We start from the raw sequence: 16,902 nt of genomic DNA on the forward strand, positions 1-16,902 counted from the left end.
TACGCCTTTTTAAATATATGGATGGACCGCATACTTCCTAGAATATCCGGGAATACATTTCGGCCCTATAAGATAAATGTATACAACTTGTAATCCACCACTAGCCCCTGAAATACTGTTAAAATATGAAATGAAGTAAAATGTAAAGACAGAAATATACACGCACGCCAATATTATTGCTTACCTGATCTATAGGAGGATAAAATTTGGGTAAATAACAAATAAAAAACAAACAAACCATCGGTACCCAGTGATGCGGTACTTTCCTGCCAAGAGCCGAATGAGTCAAACCCATTCATTGGCTGCCGCAGCTGTACTTTCATTTTGACATCTCATTTCAAATAAATAAATTACAATCATACCTAATAAATTAAGAATTCTTTTTTTGTTTTGCCGTCGACAAATGAAGTTTTCTTGTTTTTCTGTTGCCGAATTATCTTCATGAGTCATGAGAGGCTGGTTGTACCTCTCTCTTTCTCTCTCTCACTCCCTCCCTTCTCTCTCTCTCATACCGGCTCAAACTGCATTGTCAACTTCCGCCCTGCTGTCTCACCAGTGGCTGGTCTGCATACAAAACCTTCCAGCCATTTCAATGTCTGACAAATTCCCCTTTTTATTATCTTTTGAAATGATGATGATGAACAGAAGAGTCCCTGATCACTACCGGCAACTCGCATTTAGACTTCAGATTTTGTCTCTCTTCTTCTTCGATGAGCCAAATCTTCCCGCCTGTTTTAGTCACATGTTACCTCTCACGTCACTGTCCTAATTTGGATAACTGACCTCGCATCACACTGTACACACACTACATTAAGCACAAGCAGAACAAACAAAACACACCGAGTGATCTGACAACCAACTGTCTTTCACTCAAAGCCTTCTAAAACAGCTGAAGAGGTGCTACACAGTTTCACTTTGAGTTGCCCTAAAACATAGACGTAGCTCTGAGGTTTGGTTTTTTCGCAAAGGGAAAGGAAACATGACTTTAGTCGATGTCATTTCAGGGTTACGTTAGAAGCTAACTGTACAGATGTGAGCTTACTGGTATTGAGGACTTAAGTCACTGACCAAAGGAATCATTGTTATTCACAAACTGAGGAAGTGGAGCTTAATGTTTCTTGCAGCTTTTTTTAAGAAGCAAGGTATCTGTTATCGTCAGCATGAGTCACTAAAAGACCATTTTCATTCTCAATATGCTCTAGATTTGACGGTTTGAAATAAAGAGTGGTTTGAGAAGACAAACAGCTGAAGCCAACAGTAAGTGGGAGGGCCGGAGGTGAATCAACAGCTAAATTTGTATTCTTTCTCTAACACACACACACATATGTGCACATGCGCACACACCCCTCTCGTTCCCGCCCTTTTCTTTTACACATACTGGTGCATTTCGAATTTATATACCTAAAGAGCAAAATTTGAAATGTATGTGTAATGTTTCAAAGAAATGATTGTCAATTTAAGAAAAAAAAAACATTATAAACATATTGTATTTCAATGCTGTCTTTCAAGTAAAACCATAAAAAGTGTCAGTCAGACACCTCTTAGCAAACACTTAATCAAGTGCAATACTGAAAACAAGGAGCGGTACAGACAAACTCGACCTCATACAACTTCTTTCACAACTTCCTGTTAGGCTTTGGCTGCTTTTATAAAGTTTTTGGAGGAGATTGATGGTTAACCACAATTTTTCCAAGGTACTTCCCCAAAGTTAAGCTTGTCGGGCAATCACATACCTTAAAAAGTCTGTTCTCATGATGCTGCATTTTCTTATTCTAACTTGTGGAAACTTGTCAGCCAGTAATGCATTTAAAAAAAAAAAGTGTATAGGGTCACTAAAGACCCGGGGTATGTAATAATGTGAGATAATAAAACAATGTTAATTAAACAAGCGAAGAAGCCCTTTATTAACCCACTGGAGCCATTTGGATTACGTCTGTGAAAGATGGGTTGATTTTTTGGGGCTTCAAATCAGAAGCACCATTTACTACAATTGCAACGCTTGTAACAGCCAGCACATTTTCAGATATAACTCCAATTGCATTAGTCTTAGATAATCTTATACATCGAGGATGGCTTGAAGGTAAGTAAATCATGGGGTAATTTTCATTTTTGGTTGAACTATTCCTTAAAATGCATATCTCTGGTCTTTAGTGAAATATAGCATCCTCCAGCTCATTTATTTATATTATTAAGTTAGACCTCATGGGCAACCCATTTTGTTCGACATGCACCGTTGATTCACACTTTTTCTGATTCCGCATTTGCGCGAATTTCCCCCAAAACATGCAGATGAGGTAAATTCAAGTCAATAAGGGTGCGTCCCAAATGGCGCACTTTATGCGGACTTGCGTTTTCATGGACTTAAGCCAGGTGCTTGTATCCATTAAATCTACAAGACCATAAGGTGTCCCATTTTTCATCATTACAGATTTAAAAGGGTGCTCATGGGCACCCCATTTTGGTCAACATGCACCATGCACACTTTTCCTTATTCCGCACTTGCGGGAGCTTCACAACAGACTTATTCCCGACAGTCAAAGCGGCATTACGCCAAGAAAGTGCGGACCTGTAGGAAGACCAAGAGTGTTGAGGGTGCCATTTCGGACAAATTGCCTAAATTGCCCTTAGATGTGTGTGTGTGTGTGTAATGGACTGACCATCTATACAGGGTGTACCCTGCACGTGGCCCGCCCGAGATGCTGGAATAGGCTCCTATCCTCCGGTGACCATGCATAGGATAAGCCGTTTTGGAAAATGGATGGATGGACTGAATTTTTTTGATAAAAATGTACCAGTGCTCTGACTACTTTGATGTCTGAATTATTGGTGTGTGACTGTGTACGTTTTACATCTGTTAAATGACAAGTAAAATGTCAAAGTATTACAAAACATTATTCAACATCTAACCGTGTTAGATAAAAATTCCAGGTCACTAAAGACCCAAAAATGTAATAATGATTGGTAAAACAGTCATGCATTTAACTTTTAATATTATTGATCATAATTTGCCCTAATAATTGGCAATTATTGAATAATTTTATTTTTGGATAAGTGCTATAAGAATTAAAGGGTAACCTGTAAACCCATCCATTTAAGTTATGATGTCCTGCCTTTTAATTAAATTTAATAGAAATCTTACAATATTCTGTAATCAAATGCTTCTTTTTGGGTTAAATGCTTTCAATATCTCCCAATAGACCTAAACAAAGTGAAATGTAAGTGCTTAGTTAGAAAATCAAAACAGTAGTGTGCTTTAAAATTATGTTGGTCAGCTGCATACTGTGAAATTTTACATACAGGTCACAGAACCGCAAAATCAGGTGACTTGTGAAAGTCTGAAATGTAGGCATCAAAAGAAAAAAGAAAAAAGCCAAGTGTTTTTTTCTACACAACTATTTTTATTACTATGTTAACAAGCTCTGTTTAACAGAATTTAATAATAAAATTAATGTTTTAAGTGCAATTTCGTGAAATTCAGTTGGTTAAAAACATAACATTTACAATTTAAAATCATACGAAAATATTATTCTCCTGTGGTAGCTTGAATAAGGGATAAGTGCATTAATCAATGTTAATGTCAATTATAGACAGCCCTGAGAGGGAGGTCTTTAACACAAATTCTAAAAAACAGAATACTTTGTTCTCTTTCTGGATTGTTTGGTTTAGTTTTTTAACTAATCTAGTTTTGTCATGAATTATTGGTATAGCGATGCTACTAATGTTGGCACAGGTGTTTTTAAATAAATAAAAAAGAAACATTCAGACACATCCCACTATAATATTGAAGTAAACAGCATATACCCTGTTGCAAAGGGAGGCCTGATAGAGAAAACAACGTGCTTGAGACAATAATACAGTCATGTGGTTTTTAAATGATAATACTATGATGCCAAGCTGTGTGTGCTGTGTCGCTTTGAGCTTTCATCACGCAGTGTAGGTGATGGATCTGTTCTTTTACCCCTAATGTCTTGCATGTGGTTAGATGAGCTGGATAACTATTTTCCATGATGATAAAACCTCTGCCCTGATTGGCTGTGAGAGAGGTAGGTGTGGCGAGGGGCTGGTTGAGAAGAGCTTGGAAATGTAGCCTGTGAAACAAAATCAAACTTCATTAGATAAAACTTTTAAAAAGTTATATAGTCAGAAAATCCATACAAAACAATACACATATGGATAATATCAGGGTTCCCACACCTTAGTTAACTTCAAATTCAAGGACCTTTCAAGGACTTTCCAGGTCCAATACCCTCAAATTCAAAGACTAAATGTGGGGACACATTTCAAGTGAGAGCAAGGTTACTTTTTTTACCTTTTAAGACACATTGTTAAAGTTCCCCTTCGAGGGAACTCGCGCTGCGTCACTGCGGTGACACTTTGGGGACGCCTCCAGGAGTAAGTGCGTCTGAATGTGTATATCAAATTCAATCAATGGTGAGGCTTAAGACAAAGATACGGTGACGCGGGTGCCAGGAAGTATATCGCTATCTAAAATATTGCCAAAGATGGCGTTACAGGGACGCAGAAAGTATGGCAAGGGAGACGCATCGTCTCGTTCCCTTCTCAGGGAACAACAGTTACATACATAACCCGAGACGTTTTCATTTGTCAAACACAACTATGCAAAAAAGCATTTTGGTATGAATCAACATTTGCATACAGAAGATATAAGCATTTAAAGCGAACAGTTTAGCATGTGTGCTTAAAAAGTCTAGAATTTTTATGATATTATCCTACACTACAGAGGGAATAATATGGATTTTTTCCCAGAAAACTTTTTGCATAAAATAGATGCAAGCACTTTCATTGACCTGTATCTATGTATGTATATTTTCAAAAACTTCCCAGGGCCTTGAATTTGATCCCCCAAATCACAAACTTTCAAGGATTTCAAAGACCCGTGAGAACCCTGATAATATATACATATAATATCCAAAACAATATACTTTGTTCTAAATAAACTTACTGCATGTGCTTGTTGTGTTGACGTGCCATGGGTGAACGTGCCTGGAGAACCTGGCCTTGGTGGGTGTGCATACGGTAAGCCAGACTGTCCAAAACGAATAAGAAATGGTCAATAGCAAACCAGCATCAGGGCAAAAGTACCTTTAACCCCAAAGATTAGCAAGAGTTTTAAAATGCAGTTGTGTTTTTTTTATTACTTAAAGTCATCCTAAATATTTTAAAAAGTATCTGTGACAATGTAACCTTGATATCTTTAATAATAACTGAGTAAGATCATGTCAAAGAAAAAAACAAACTTTAATGCTCCTCATCTCATTATTAGTCTATGAGACTTGTAGCCTGGATTTCACAGGCAGGGTCACATATTTGTGTTAATGCAACAGGAAGCGTGTATTAGTATTAGTTGACTTTTGACTCTAACCTTGCCTGGGGGGATCTGGACAGCGATAGAGGGAGTTGGCAGCAAACCTGTAGCGCTGACATGTAGAGCTTGTGGATGCATGGGCCTCAGTGGACTCTGAAAAACAAAGGGACCAATTATTCATCTGACCTACCGTTTCCATCTGCCAAGAGTGTATTTCCTGTAACTTACAGAGTCTGTGAAGCCAGACTGCTGGTTGGCGTGTTCAAGCTGTTTTTGTAGGGGAATCCCAGCACTGGGGATATAACCTGCAGAGATTGAGAGGAGGGTGAGAAAATCAGTTTGGCAGAAGTCAGAGCAAAACGACATAAAACAGGCAGTAGGCATAAAGAAACAGAACACGATGGCCAAAAAGATGGAGGTCAGTATAATACAGACTGTGAGATGCCCGCAATACACCACTAATATATATCCAGCTACTTTCTCAAACAGTGATTGGCTGAAAAATGCCCTATTGTGGACTAGATATGAGCCCACTATATTTAGCTGTGTACAGGGAAGTGAACAGGAAGCTCGTTTTACTTTTAAGTGAGTTTTTGATTTGTATTAAAGTAAATAATTCAGGTATGCTTTATTTTGAAAGTTCAACATTCATTGTTCATCATGTGTCTTTTAATAGGCATGTTAATAGGTCTGTTGTTGAACCAATGACAGCTATTATTCTAACAAAAACTAAATAACAAACATTTTTTCAGTTATTTTCTTTATACAAGCGTATACACCGCTCCGGTTCACTCACATACTCTGATACACAAGTATATTTTACACACACCTTGCTGAGAGGTGAAGTGACTGTGGACTGCATAGCCCTGTTGCTGATGGGGCAAGTACTGCATAGTCTGAAATGCTGATGCACCTGGAAAAAGATCACAATATTTCAGGAGTCCTAACAAAAACCTTTTGAGTTTTGATTCTTAAAGAAAAACACCACTGTTTTTCAGTATTTTACGATGTTCTTACCTCAACTTAGACAAATTAATACATACCTATCTTTTTTCAATGCGTGCACTAAATCTTTGTATAGCGTGTCATGAATGTGTTAGCATTTAGCCTAGCCCCATTCATTCCTTAGGATCCAAACAGGGATGAATTTAGAAGCCAACAAACACTTTTATGTTTTCCCTATTTAAAGACTGTTATATGAGTAGTTACACGAGTAAGTATGGTGGCACAAAATAAAACGTGGAGATTTTTTAAGCTGATAAAAATGAGAACTATATTGTATGGCGGAAGAGCACTTAGTTTGCAGCACTTTGACCTTGGCACGCAGTAACATCAACATTCCTGACTACTCCCCCCTCGCTCAAACTACCAATAATATTACTTCGCCTAAGGTCAAAGTGCTGCACACTAAGTGCTCTTCCGCCATACAATATAGTTCTCATTTTTATCAGCTTAAAAAATCGCCACATTTTATTTTGTGCCACCATACTTACTCGTGTAACTACTCATGTATTCATTCGTCTAAGTTGAGGTAAGAACGTAGTAAAATTTTGAAAAAGGTGGTGTTTCCTTTAAAAACAAGCAAACATTGGAAAAAGAGACACTTGATACCTCTGAGTTGTGAACCACTGGCATAGTTGGCAGGCACCGGCTGACTGGAGGCGAATGGTGATGTATGCTGTGTCTGGGTGACTCCATATGGGCTGTGACTGGGCTGGCCTCCAGAGTACTGGCCATGCTCCGCTCCACCTGCACTAAATCCAGGCTGAGACTGAAAATGCCGAGTCTGCAGAGAGGGCAAGAACACGTTTTCAATGTAAGCATACACACATATACATCCAAAAAAATACAGTGATGGGTAAACAAAACAGGTATGTGCTAAAATCATATTTCATTTTAATGCAAGAGAGCTGTCCCTTGTATGAAGGATGTCTGTAAAGGCAGAGTGCATGATCTATGAAAGCCAATGCTGACATTTGAAATCACCTAAACAAACACGCCTCTACCCCAATAGAATCTGGACCTTCTATTGATAGACCCGCCCCACACATACGCAACCCAGGCAACGATGTCAGTTAGCAGACACGGCCCTTACTGCTGAATGGCTACAAGTATGTTTTGGTAGTCGGCCCGAGTCCCTTCTCCAAAGTGTTTGGCAAAAATCATGCATCCCGCGTTTAAGGTTCTTGACAGTAAAATAAGGAGACAAATGTGGTTTAATGTATTTCCAGCTTTGTGATTAAAAGATGTGCCTGGTTATTTGCAATGCCTTTTTTTAAGCCTATTTAGTTTAATTTACATTGCACTATCACACTCACGGGAATGACCGGGGACTGGAAGAGCTGTTTGCTGCGTTCACCCAAAAGAGCTCCAGGACGCCCATGACTCACTTGACCTGCTGAACAAAATGTTTTATTTTTTATAATTAATTAATCATTCATCATTAATTCAAGTCATTCTTGACTAAAAACAAAACATTATAAGTATTGGAGAGATCGCTTATTGGGGTTACCTTGCATGCTAAGAAGGTGCTGCCCTGTGTGGATGGCCATGTTCGGTTGGTATGTTGCTGAAGTCAGAGTTGTCATGTCACTGTTGTACACATATTAAACACAGTAATAACACATTAATAACAGGTGATATGGTGATCAATGGAGAATACTTTTTTTACAATTTAGGTAAATGAGCAAATTCTAATAAAGTTTTTTAAAAGGAAAACAAAAGTGAAAGTGATATGGTTGTCAAGTATGGAATGCATCCAGTAAGAAGTCAACACACGCACTGCTAGTCATGAACACACACCCGGAGCAGTGGGCAGTGGGCACCCAGCACCCGGGGAGCAATGGGGTTAAGGTGCCTTGCTCAAGGGCACGTCAGTCACAAGAGGCCGGCTGTGAGACTCGAAACGGCAACTTATAGGTTACAAACCTGACTCGCTACCTCGTAATATCTCGGGGTAACATGATTAAACTTTTCGAGCCATTATGCAGGCTGAACTGCGGCAGATACAAGTTTATCCATCACGTCTCGAGTGCATGCACTTATACTGCCAGGCCGTTACATCACCATCTACTGATAAAAACCAAAACGGCAACCGAGGTCCGATAGATAAATGTTTACAGGCATTATTGTTTATAAAAATATATTTAATAAATGTGTAATATATATAGAAGAGATATGGTGAGATTTAACGCGATACAGCTGTGGGTCCGTGACCAGCTGTAGACTACACCCCACCCCCGGCAATAATGGTACGTTTCAGCCGCAAACGCAAATACAGAAATGGAAAATTAGAATTGAGGCGTCATTTTTCTGTTTGTTCCAAAACCTGAAATTCTAAAAAAACTACCTAAACACGTAGAATTGAAAATTCAACCGAGAGACAATTATCCGTTTGTGCAGTACTCATGAAAATTGAAAAATTAAAGTTTGAAACCAATTTTTCATTTGATTCATTTTGATGGTGCAAATTGAAAAAAGAACTGCAAAGCGGTCACATATTGTTTGAAAAAATATTATTTTATATATTGTATGTAGTAAATTCTTCATGTAAATATATTATATGATAATGTGTAAAGTAGTTATTGCTTATCTATTTTTGTTCTTTACCTCTGTTCTTTCCGGCGTCTTTTCTCTTCTTCATGCAGGACCTTTTTCAGCTGCAGGAAAAGCTGGTGCTTCTCCGCCTGAAGACACTGCAGCTTCTCCCCCATCTTCATAATCTGAAAAGAGAAAAAGTTTTGATCAGAAATCCTAAAACATAATTCCAACATAAATTATAAATAACTCAGCTTTTAAAAATAAAGCAATCATAACAGACCTGCTCTTTAGTTTCCTCTAAAGACATCCTCTCCTCCATCTCCTTCTTCCTCTTTCGCTCTTCTTCTTCTTTTAGTTTCTGTTCCATCATTTTATCAACCTCTTCCTCCTCTGACAATTGATTCAGAGATTACAAATGTCAAATGAGTTTTCAATAGACAGAGTTCTTTTCATTGTGTGCAAGCTGGCAAACATCAACATGAATGGAGACTTGGCAATCTGTTTATATCTAAAGGAGTGCTGATTAATGAGTCTGTGAAAACCCATCCAAAGTCTTTTTTCGTGACTTACTATTTTATACACAAAATCATAAAGAACAATCTGTGAAAATATAACCGATAAATACTGACTGATTAGGTCATGTGAAATCAATGACTGAAATAAAAATGTAATGCTCCTCATATACAGTATATATACAGATTAAGAGACTTTAACCTGGATTTCACAGGCTACAGCAGATTTCGGGTCTCACCTTGTCTCTTCCTTTCTCTCTCTCTCATAATGTGCTTGTGTAAGGCACGTGCCATTGCACTGGACAATTTGGGCCTCTCCAGAAGAGCCGGCATGATGGTGGGAACTGGTGGTGCCAGCTAGAGATGTCAGACGAACAATATTAAGACAGGAAACTAAAGACGGTGGTGCAAAATGAAACATAAATCTCAGCATCCAGATTTCTCAGACCTCCACATAGAGATCAGATTCAGATTTTACTGTCTCTACCACAGCTGGTGTAGTCACAGTGAGAAACATTACAAGAACTGAAAGTCAAGCAGTGATTAAAATATGGTTAATAACAACGTTTATAACATATTAACGATATGACAAAACATTATCTGCTGTATAACAAACAACTATGTAAAATGTAAGAATATCTGACAAGTCCCGAAAGACACATGACAAACATAACTAAAGCAGCTGTCAAAAAGTTGACATGCCTTGCCGACGTTAATCACACCAACTTACCATAATAATTCTCTAAACCAAAGACTACGAGTTAGAGCAAAATATTAAATAGTAGAGAAGCTGTAATCTGAGAAACAAGATAATGCAACAAATTTGCAAATCTCTGAACTGTGTTAGCTACAGTATTTTAATGACTTGCTAGCTAAATGCAATGGATTCACTAAATCTGTTCAAGAAATCAATCTTCCATAGGCAAAATTGCATATAAATTATATATCATTTAAAAATATTTAACTTCCATGAGGTTGCATTAACACGTAACGTTAAGGCTAGCAGGCTAACGGCTCAAGTGACAGCTCAGTCAGCTAGCTTGCAAAAATCAGCGAATTAAATAAAACTCTTAAAATGAAATTCGTTGAATCTTTAAGTAACGCACTTTTGTCCGTTTCCGAGATTAAACGTATGATGAGTTTGTCTGAAGGATTCCCTTAAAGAAAAACAAAATGTCAATTGTTGACCAAAACAAAAATGACAGAAAAGCCCAGTTGTCGCACTTCCGGTGTGGGTGTGTCCTCGTGACGCCACGAGTGAGTGAAAACGTATAGATTACACATTTATAACCCATTTATATCCAAATGTGGAAAAATTCCCATAAAACTGAAACAATTTGTTCATTTAACTCATGTATCTGGTCATTTCCTTTTGCTTTGTGCTTAGTTCTGAAGAAATCCCATCAGCAATATTGATACACTTGACTTTTTCTTAGTCTGTTGTGTTTTAGACCAGTGGTTCTCAAACTGGGGGCCGCGAGATGGTGCCGGGGGAGGGGGGAGCCTCTTTTATGACATTTTATAAAATACATTTATTTATCATGAATTATGTGTAATTAAACCTAAAAACATAAGGCTACTAACCAACAGCACTACTTTGTATAACTTAATATGTTTTGTTTAATTAAAATGTTACATTTTAGAACAGTTTTTTATCATAATTTTTTTTGGGGGGGACGCGAAGGAATTCACCGTACACAAGGGGGGCCGCACGCTGAAAAAGTTTGAGAACCACTGTTTTAGACAGTTTCGCAGACAAGGCTATGATCAAGCCAGGATCAGGCCATAGTTAAATTAAGAAGTGAGTGGCTTTTCTAAATGTGACTTAGAAGAAAACATTACTGGTCTTGTCTTATGTCAGGGCAAGTTGTTTTTAGTTAAAGGGATAATTCACCCCAAAATGAAAATTCGTTCATCATTTACTCACTCTCATGTTGTTACAAACCTGTATAAATTTATTGGTTCTTCTGATGAACCTGAAGGAAGATATTTTGTAGAATGTTCCCAATCAAACTGTTCGTGACGAGCCCCATTCACTTCCATAGTACTCCTTTGACCTACTATGGAAGTGAATGGGGCTCCTGAATGGTTTGGTTACAAACATTCCTCAAAAAAAACTTTCTTCGTGTTCATCAGAACTAGGGATGCACCGAATCCAGGATTCGGATTTGTCCGAATACTGGGCTTTTTGACGGGGTTCGGGTTTGGCCGAATCTTAGATTTTTTTTCCACCGAACCGAACCCTAGGCTTGCCCTACGCTGGTCTAGGTCACGCGGCCGTTAAAAATTTGGATTCGGTGCATCCCTAATCAGAACATGTTTGTATAAATTTTTTATTTTGGGACCAAAAAGTAGAAAAGTAGATTTCAAAAAAAGTGTTGGCTCTCTTTCAGTGCACATACTCTGTGCCTGAACTGTTGTTTGGGAAGTTTTAGGATGTTTACTTTAAAATAAAGTGTAAAAAGTTAAACATTCAAGATATTTAGAAGAATAAAATAGAGGAGTAAATGTCTGCAGGATACTTAAAAAAAAATATGGCATAAGTCAAATGAAGTTATTTATTTAACCCTTTTAAATAAATAAATATAACTCCCACAGTAACCATAAAACCCCCAACTTTTTATAGAAAAACAAAAGACATTGGGGGCTCAAACGACATGAGGGTGAGTAAAAATAACAAAGTTAGAATTTTTGGGTGAACTTTCCCTTTAGTGTTTTAAATTGTCATTCTTTTATCAACTTTATAAACATATCTCCAAAGCAGAACAATAACGCCTTTGCGCAATGGATATTACCAGACATGTGAGAAACATCCAGTATCAGTAGTTAAAGACGCACACAGGAAGAGTTTAACATCAGATTTATAATGTTGGCAAGCTTAAAACTGTTGGTGACATTACAATTACAGCTTTTAGGGAAAAGAAATAAAACACACCAATCCAAAATTAGAAAAAAAAAGAGTCAATCAAGTCATCACCTTATGACTCGAGTCAACCTCAAAAATAATAATAAGATTAAGATGTAAACAAGCAATGTCCTACAATATGTTAAGATGATTTTTTAATTTTTTAAACCAATTTATTGAAATAAAGAGAAATTCCAAATGTATTTAAACAATAATTATTGGCAATGGTACACAAACACACTCGCACTCGCACACAAACATAACAATATAGGGGTTTGAAAGTCCAGTGGTTTTGGTCTGTGCAAATACAATGGTTGATCGACCAAACATTAAAGTTTGTCAAAAAACAAAGCAGCTGCAAGATATATGCCAATGCACAGAATAAAAGTAAAGTTTGAAAGAAGCAGGGAAGTGTCGAACATTCAAAAGGCATTAGGGATATGAGTACTACTGATTTACCGAAACAGATCAGGACAAAGAATGTATCCAGTCTGTCTGAAAGCGAGACTGAGGGGAACTTTAGGTAGGAAGAAACAATATGCAAGCAGCATAGAGTACAAATGAGATAAACCAAAACATTGGACTAGGTAGAGGATATGAAAGTGCATTAGACATGTACACTTCATGTGTCCTAATATATTGATCATTTTATTTTAAAGGTGGATAGTGTGAGTTAAGTAAATTGGTTACACATCTCTCTGAATGTCCCCATAGACGCTTTCATCACTGTAAGCAATGTAAAGGAAAAAGTCTTCTTCATGGTGCTCCTAGAACACAAATATGAGGGCAATAAGTTTAGTGATTTAGACGTGCATAAAATCTTCGTACATAATGTAAAGAACATTCTGTGACAATATAACTTTGATATCTTTATATAATGACTGAGCAAGGTCATATCAAAGATTAAAATTCAAACTTTTATGCTAAATTAGATTATGAGACTTTAGTCTGGATTTCAGAAGGGGTCTTATATATCGAGAGTGAGACTGATAAAAAAAGACAATCGGGTGTACCTGGTAAAGAAGTCCCATAGTGGCAGATGTGGGTGGAATGACATTGTTGACAAAGAAGAAAAGAGCATCCTCTGCCCTCAGATGGATCCTTTTTCGGATGAGGAAATAAAACTGTCCCACTTTACAAATAAGAACAAAAGTCAATACATCTCCCTAAATATTTTTGCTAGATCTCATTTTAAATAAATCTTTATTTTGAAAGCCAATGTTACCTGTGAGGTCAGAGGGTACGAGGTATTTCTTTTTATCCAGATCTCCTATTCTGGCTTTGGGGGCTTTCTCAACGATCACCTGTCAAAAACAAGTCACTGCTGATATCGATAATAATAACAACTACTGTCAGTCATGTGAGAACTGCATTTTCACCACCATAACGACAAAACTGTCAAGGGTAATCCCCAGTTTAAAGCAAATTCCCAGTATAACGAATTTCGCTGTTGATATTTGACTGACAACACATAATGCAACTGAAATTTACACATATCAGTGTTAAAACCCAGCAAAATAGTTACTTTGTCTCAGACTGTCTGTCAAAACAAGACTAAGTTACTCATTTTAATGATTCAATCAGATGCGCAGTTCACAAAGCATAACATATAATGAGTATCTTCGTGTATATATTACACATTTAAAACGTATAAAAACAACGTAATAGAACAGATATTGATTGATCCATTGTCTGTATTGTACACAATGCTACTAATCCGTACTGAGAAAGTAGCTAACTGACGCTAACAAGCTAGCCCTTTGAAGGACAGCTTAAAAATAACGGCCATAATTCGTTAACTAATCGCATATATGTGTGACTTCGCGGTTTTTAAGATAAATAATAAGGTTTTACGAAATTTCCCTGTGTAAATTAGCGTTGTCATTGTATTAAGTTAGCTTGATAGGTTGATGATAGGGCCCTGACAAAAATAACTAATTTTCCTGACTCACAGGCACTCTGTCCGGGTACTTCTTTCTGATTTTCTCCCCTTCTGACCGTCTCTTCTCGAAGGGATGCTCTTCTTTGTACATAAACTTCATTGTCACAAGTCGAGCGATGTGAAAAAACCTCCGAGAAAATCTGTCGTCGACGATGTTTACAAACTAGCAAAGGGGTTTTGACAACTGCGTCGAAGGGCGGAGGAATATCCAATAACACGGAACAAGGAGGAGGTGCGTGTTACGTCACATCAACCGCGTTTAAGAGGGTTGTGGCTAGAAGGGATACAGCTACGGCCAAAATCTCGTGAAATCTCACCGGAGGAGCGCTGTTTATATACTCATCCTACCCCTAAATCTTACTTTAAACCCAACATTCACGGAATTTTAGACGTAGATGATACCATCTAACAAGAACCGCTGTTGTCATCCTAATCTCACCCCCAAACCCAACCCTAAACCCAACATCTCGCGAAATTTATCCCATAGCTATACCCCATCTAGCCCAAACCTTTTATAAGAGGTGTGTTCGACTTCAAGCTGTGCGCAGACGATTCGAGGTTTGACATCAAAGTACTGCGAGAGCGAGTGTGCTTTTGGTTCACTCTCGTAGTACAGCCTGCGAAAGCAGCGCAAGTCGAGCACACACCTGATCGCTGCAGCAGCTGCTTTACGTGGCACTTCTTGATAGTTTGTATAACGATGAAATCATCAAGGCATCTTTGAAGTATAAATCTTTAAAGTACCCCTATTTCATTGCTAAAAACAACGTTATTTTGTGTATTTAGTATAATACAATGTTTTTGCGTGGTTTATGGCAGAGATGTATAAAGTACTAGCGACCCAGACTTGAGTAAAAGTACAAGTGCTCTATCAAAAAAGTGACTTGAGTAGAAGTTGAAGTGCTCTTTAAGCACAGCACTTAAGTGGAAGTACTAAAGTATTAAACATGCTTTGTACTTAAGTATTGCAAGTAGTTTATTTTAAAATATACTACTCAAGTACTGAAAGTAAAAGTACAAGTATTGTGTAATGTAGTTATTAAAGAAAACAGTCAAAAGTTTGAATATAATATTGTTTATATTATTTCAAATGTTTAAGCTAAAGGACACTTACAATTCCTTTGGCTGTAGCAGGAGTACAAGGACATGAATGTTCAGATAATTCAGATTAATTTAACTGATATGGCGATAGAGAATTCAGAATTAATGAAATATTAGTCGATAAAATGGTAATAGGTAAAGGTACAAGGTGTTTCATTGAATTTAGGTTTCCTTCTTTCGCGCACACTCGCCCTTTCTTGCGCATTCTCTCTCTCTCTGTCTTTCTCGCGCACTTTGGTTCTCTCTTCGCTTCACATTTGTCAACAACCCCGGCTCATATTTGTGAGTGAGAGGTTGGGAGGGGTCGCCCTTTACTATCTCCAATTGGTTCAGACCACCATGTGACCATGATTCGTAACATTTGAGAGTAACGAGTAACTATGCAGCACATAAAAAATGTATTGGAGTAAAAGTATTAAACTCAAAGAAAAAATGTACTGAAGTAAAAGTGGAAGTAGGAGAAAAAAATAATACTTCAGTAGAGTACAGATACTGTCTTTTAGTACTTAAGTACAGTAGTGAAGTAGTTCTACTTCGTTACTATACATCTCTGGTTTATGGTTAAAAAACACATAATGTTCCATATACCGTACATATTTGTAGCTCCAGATTTCACTCTCTTCCTAAAGCGCACAGATTTGAAATGCTCTGTGTCCCCAATTGGCCAGCTAATCTGTACAGTGTAATTAGTCTGAATACCTCTGACATCAGCCTGGAAATGTGGCGCTTCTTACCATGTTTAAAAGATTCGCAATGCTGACAGGAGTTAACTTACAGGCTGTGAGTCAAAGCGGGAGGACTTATGATAATGTCGGTCTTGTCCACGTCAATAGGCTTAGGAAGTAAACTGTTGCCAATAATCCGTGTGTTTGTTGTACTCCAAGAAAAGAGATTTATGTTGGAGACAATAACTTGCATCATCGATTACTTTGGGGTATGTACCTTTTGCATATCGTTAACATGTACTAAGACCCCGTTCATACTGCAAGTCCTAATGCTCAATTCGGATATTTTGCTCAGATCTGATTTCTTTTGTTTGGCTGTTCACATTACCTTTTAAAATGTGGCCTATATCAGACACCAGTGTGAACTGTTTGCTGTTTCAAACTGACCCGCATGCGCAAACGAACAATAACAATGATGTCACACGCAGCATGCCGTTGCGCTAAAGTAGGCAAGGTTATGGAGGAAGTAAGCATTTTCATTTTTCTTTTAAAATGTTTGTGTAATGGCAGCCGTAACATTAATGATCAGGTGCTGAGGATGAGTAGAATGAAGAGAAAGAGAGCAAAATGAGCTATTTTGGCCTTTTGCGGTGATGGCCATTCGTGCCAGTTCCGCCGGACACGTCCCGAACATGTTTTCAGTGCGTTCTCCGGAAGTCGCGTAGCTCAACCACATACGTCATCAAGGTTCTCACATTTCAGTTAAAATACATTCAGTTAAAAGATTTATTTATTTTAAAGGTGCAGTGTGTAAATTTTAGCGGCATCTAGTGGTGAGGTTGTGAATTGCAACCAATCCACTGCTCACCTCTTGCTTTTGAAACACACAGAGAAGCTATGGTAGCCGCCAC

At 37.8% G+C, this 16,902-nt stretch overlaps 2 protein-coding genes across 7 annotated transcripts; both read right to left on the minus strand.

Annotated features, from left to right (window-relative positions):
- Positions 1-3,167: 3,167 nt before the first annotated feature.
- On the minus strand, positions 3,168-10,642 carry gps2 (G protein pathway suppressor 2). Of its 6 annotated transcripts, none has more exons than XM_065250470.2 (13): positions 10,109-10,610; positions 9,827-9,903; positions 9,618-9,735; positions 9,147-9,256; positions 8,936-9,048; positions 7,839-7,918; positions 7,645-7,721; positions 6,938-7,112; positions 6,156-6,239; positions 5,555-5,631; positions 5,384-5,479; positions 4,964-5,047; positions 3,168-4,088 (listed from the first exon to the last, which is right to left on the minus strand). In XM_065250470.2, the coding sequence occupies exons 2-13, from the start codon at positions 9,893-9,895 to the stop codon at positions 3,996-3,998; spliced, it is 1,176 nt and encodes a 391-aa protein (XP_065106542.1). In that variant the 5' UTR covers positions 9,896-9,903; positions 10,109-10,610; the 3' UTR covers positions 3,168-3,995. The 6 variants fall into 6 exon arrangements, with proteins under 6 accessions (XP_065106542.1, XP_065106543.1, XP_065106539.1 ...); XM_065250467.2 differs by having other exon boundaries at positions 3,171-4,088; positions 7,645-7,724; positions 10,485-10,623; XM_065250466.2 differs by having other exon boundaries at positions 3,171-4,088; positions 7,645-7,724.
- Positions 10,643-12,221: 1,579 nt separating this feature from the next.
- On the minus strand, positions 12,222-14,443 carry gabarapa (GABA(A) receptor-associated protein a). Its single transcript, XM_065250474.2, has 4 exons — positions 14,236-14,443; positions 13,509-13,587; positions 13,297-13,415; positions 12,222-13,050 (listed from the first exon to the last, which is right to left on the minus strand). The coding sequence occupies exons 1-4, from the start codon at positions 14,323-14,325 to the stop codon at positions 12,970-12,972; spliced, it is 369 nt and encodes a 122-aa protein (XP_065106546.1). The 5' UTR covers positions 14,326-14,443; the 3' UTR covers positions 12,222-12,969.
- Between the last annotated feature and the right edge of the window lie 2,459 nt (positions 14,444-16,902).

This window comes from Paramisgurnus dabryanus, chromosome 5 (genome assembly GCF_030506205.2).
Source record: "Paramisgurnus dabryanus chromosome 5, PD_genome_1.1, whole genome shotgun sequence".
NCBI lineage: Eukaryota > Metazoa > Chordata > Actinopteri > Cypriniformes > Cobitidae > Paramisgurnus > Paramisgurnus dabryanus.

Bases quoted from the DNA above. Each gene is read 5' to 3' on its own strand.
- gps2 (XM_065250467.2), bottom strand. From the start codon at position 9,895: ATGTTTCTCACTGTGACTACACCAGCTGTGGTAGAGACAGTAAAATCT. The intron at 9,049-9,146 runs GTCTGTTATGAT...TTCTCTTTTCAG, and splicing joins TAGAGGAAACTAAAGAGCAG to ATTATGAAGATGGGGGAGAA. The intron at 7,725-7,838 runs GTAACCCCAATA...CATTTTGTTCAG, and splicing joins GCACCTTCTTAGCATGCAAG to CAGGTCAAGTGAGTCATGGG.
- gabarapa (XM_065250474.2), bottom strand. From the start codon at position 14,325: ATGAAGTTTATGTACAAAGAAGAGCATCCCTTCGAGAAGAGACGGTCA. The intron at 13,588-14,235 runs GTGAGTCAGGAA...TGTTTTTGACAG, and splicing joins AGTACCCGGACAGAGTGCCT to GTGATCGTTGAGAAAGCCCC. The intron at 13,051-13,296 runs GTACACCCGATT...TTTGTGTTCTAG, and splicing joins CTATGGGACTTCTTTACCAG to GAGCACCATGAAGAAGACTT.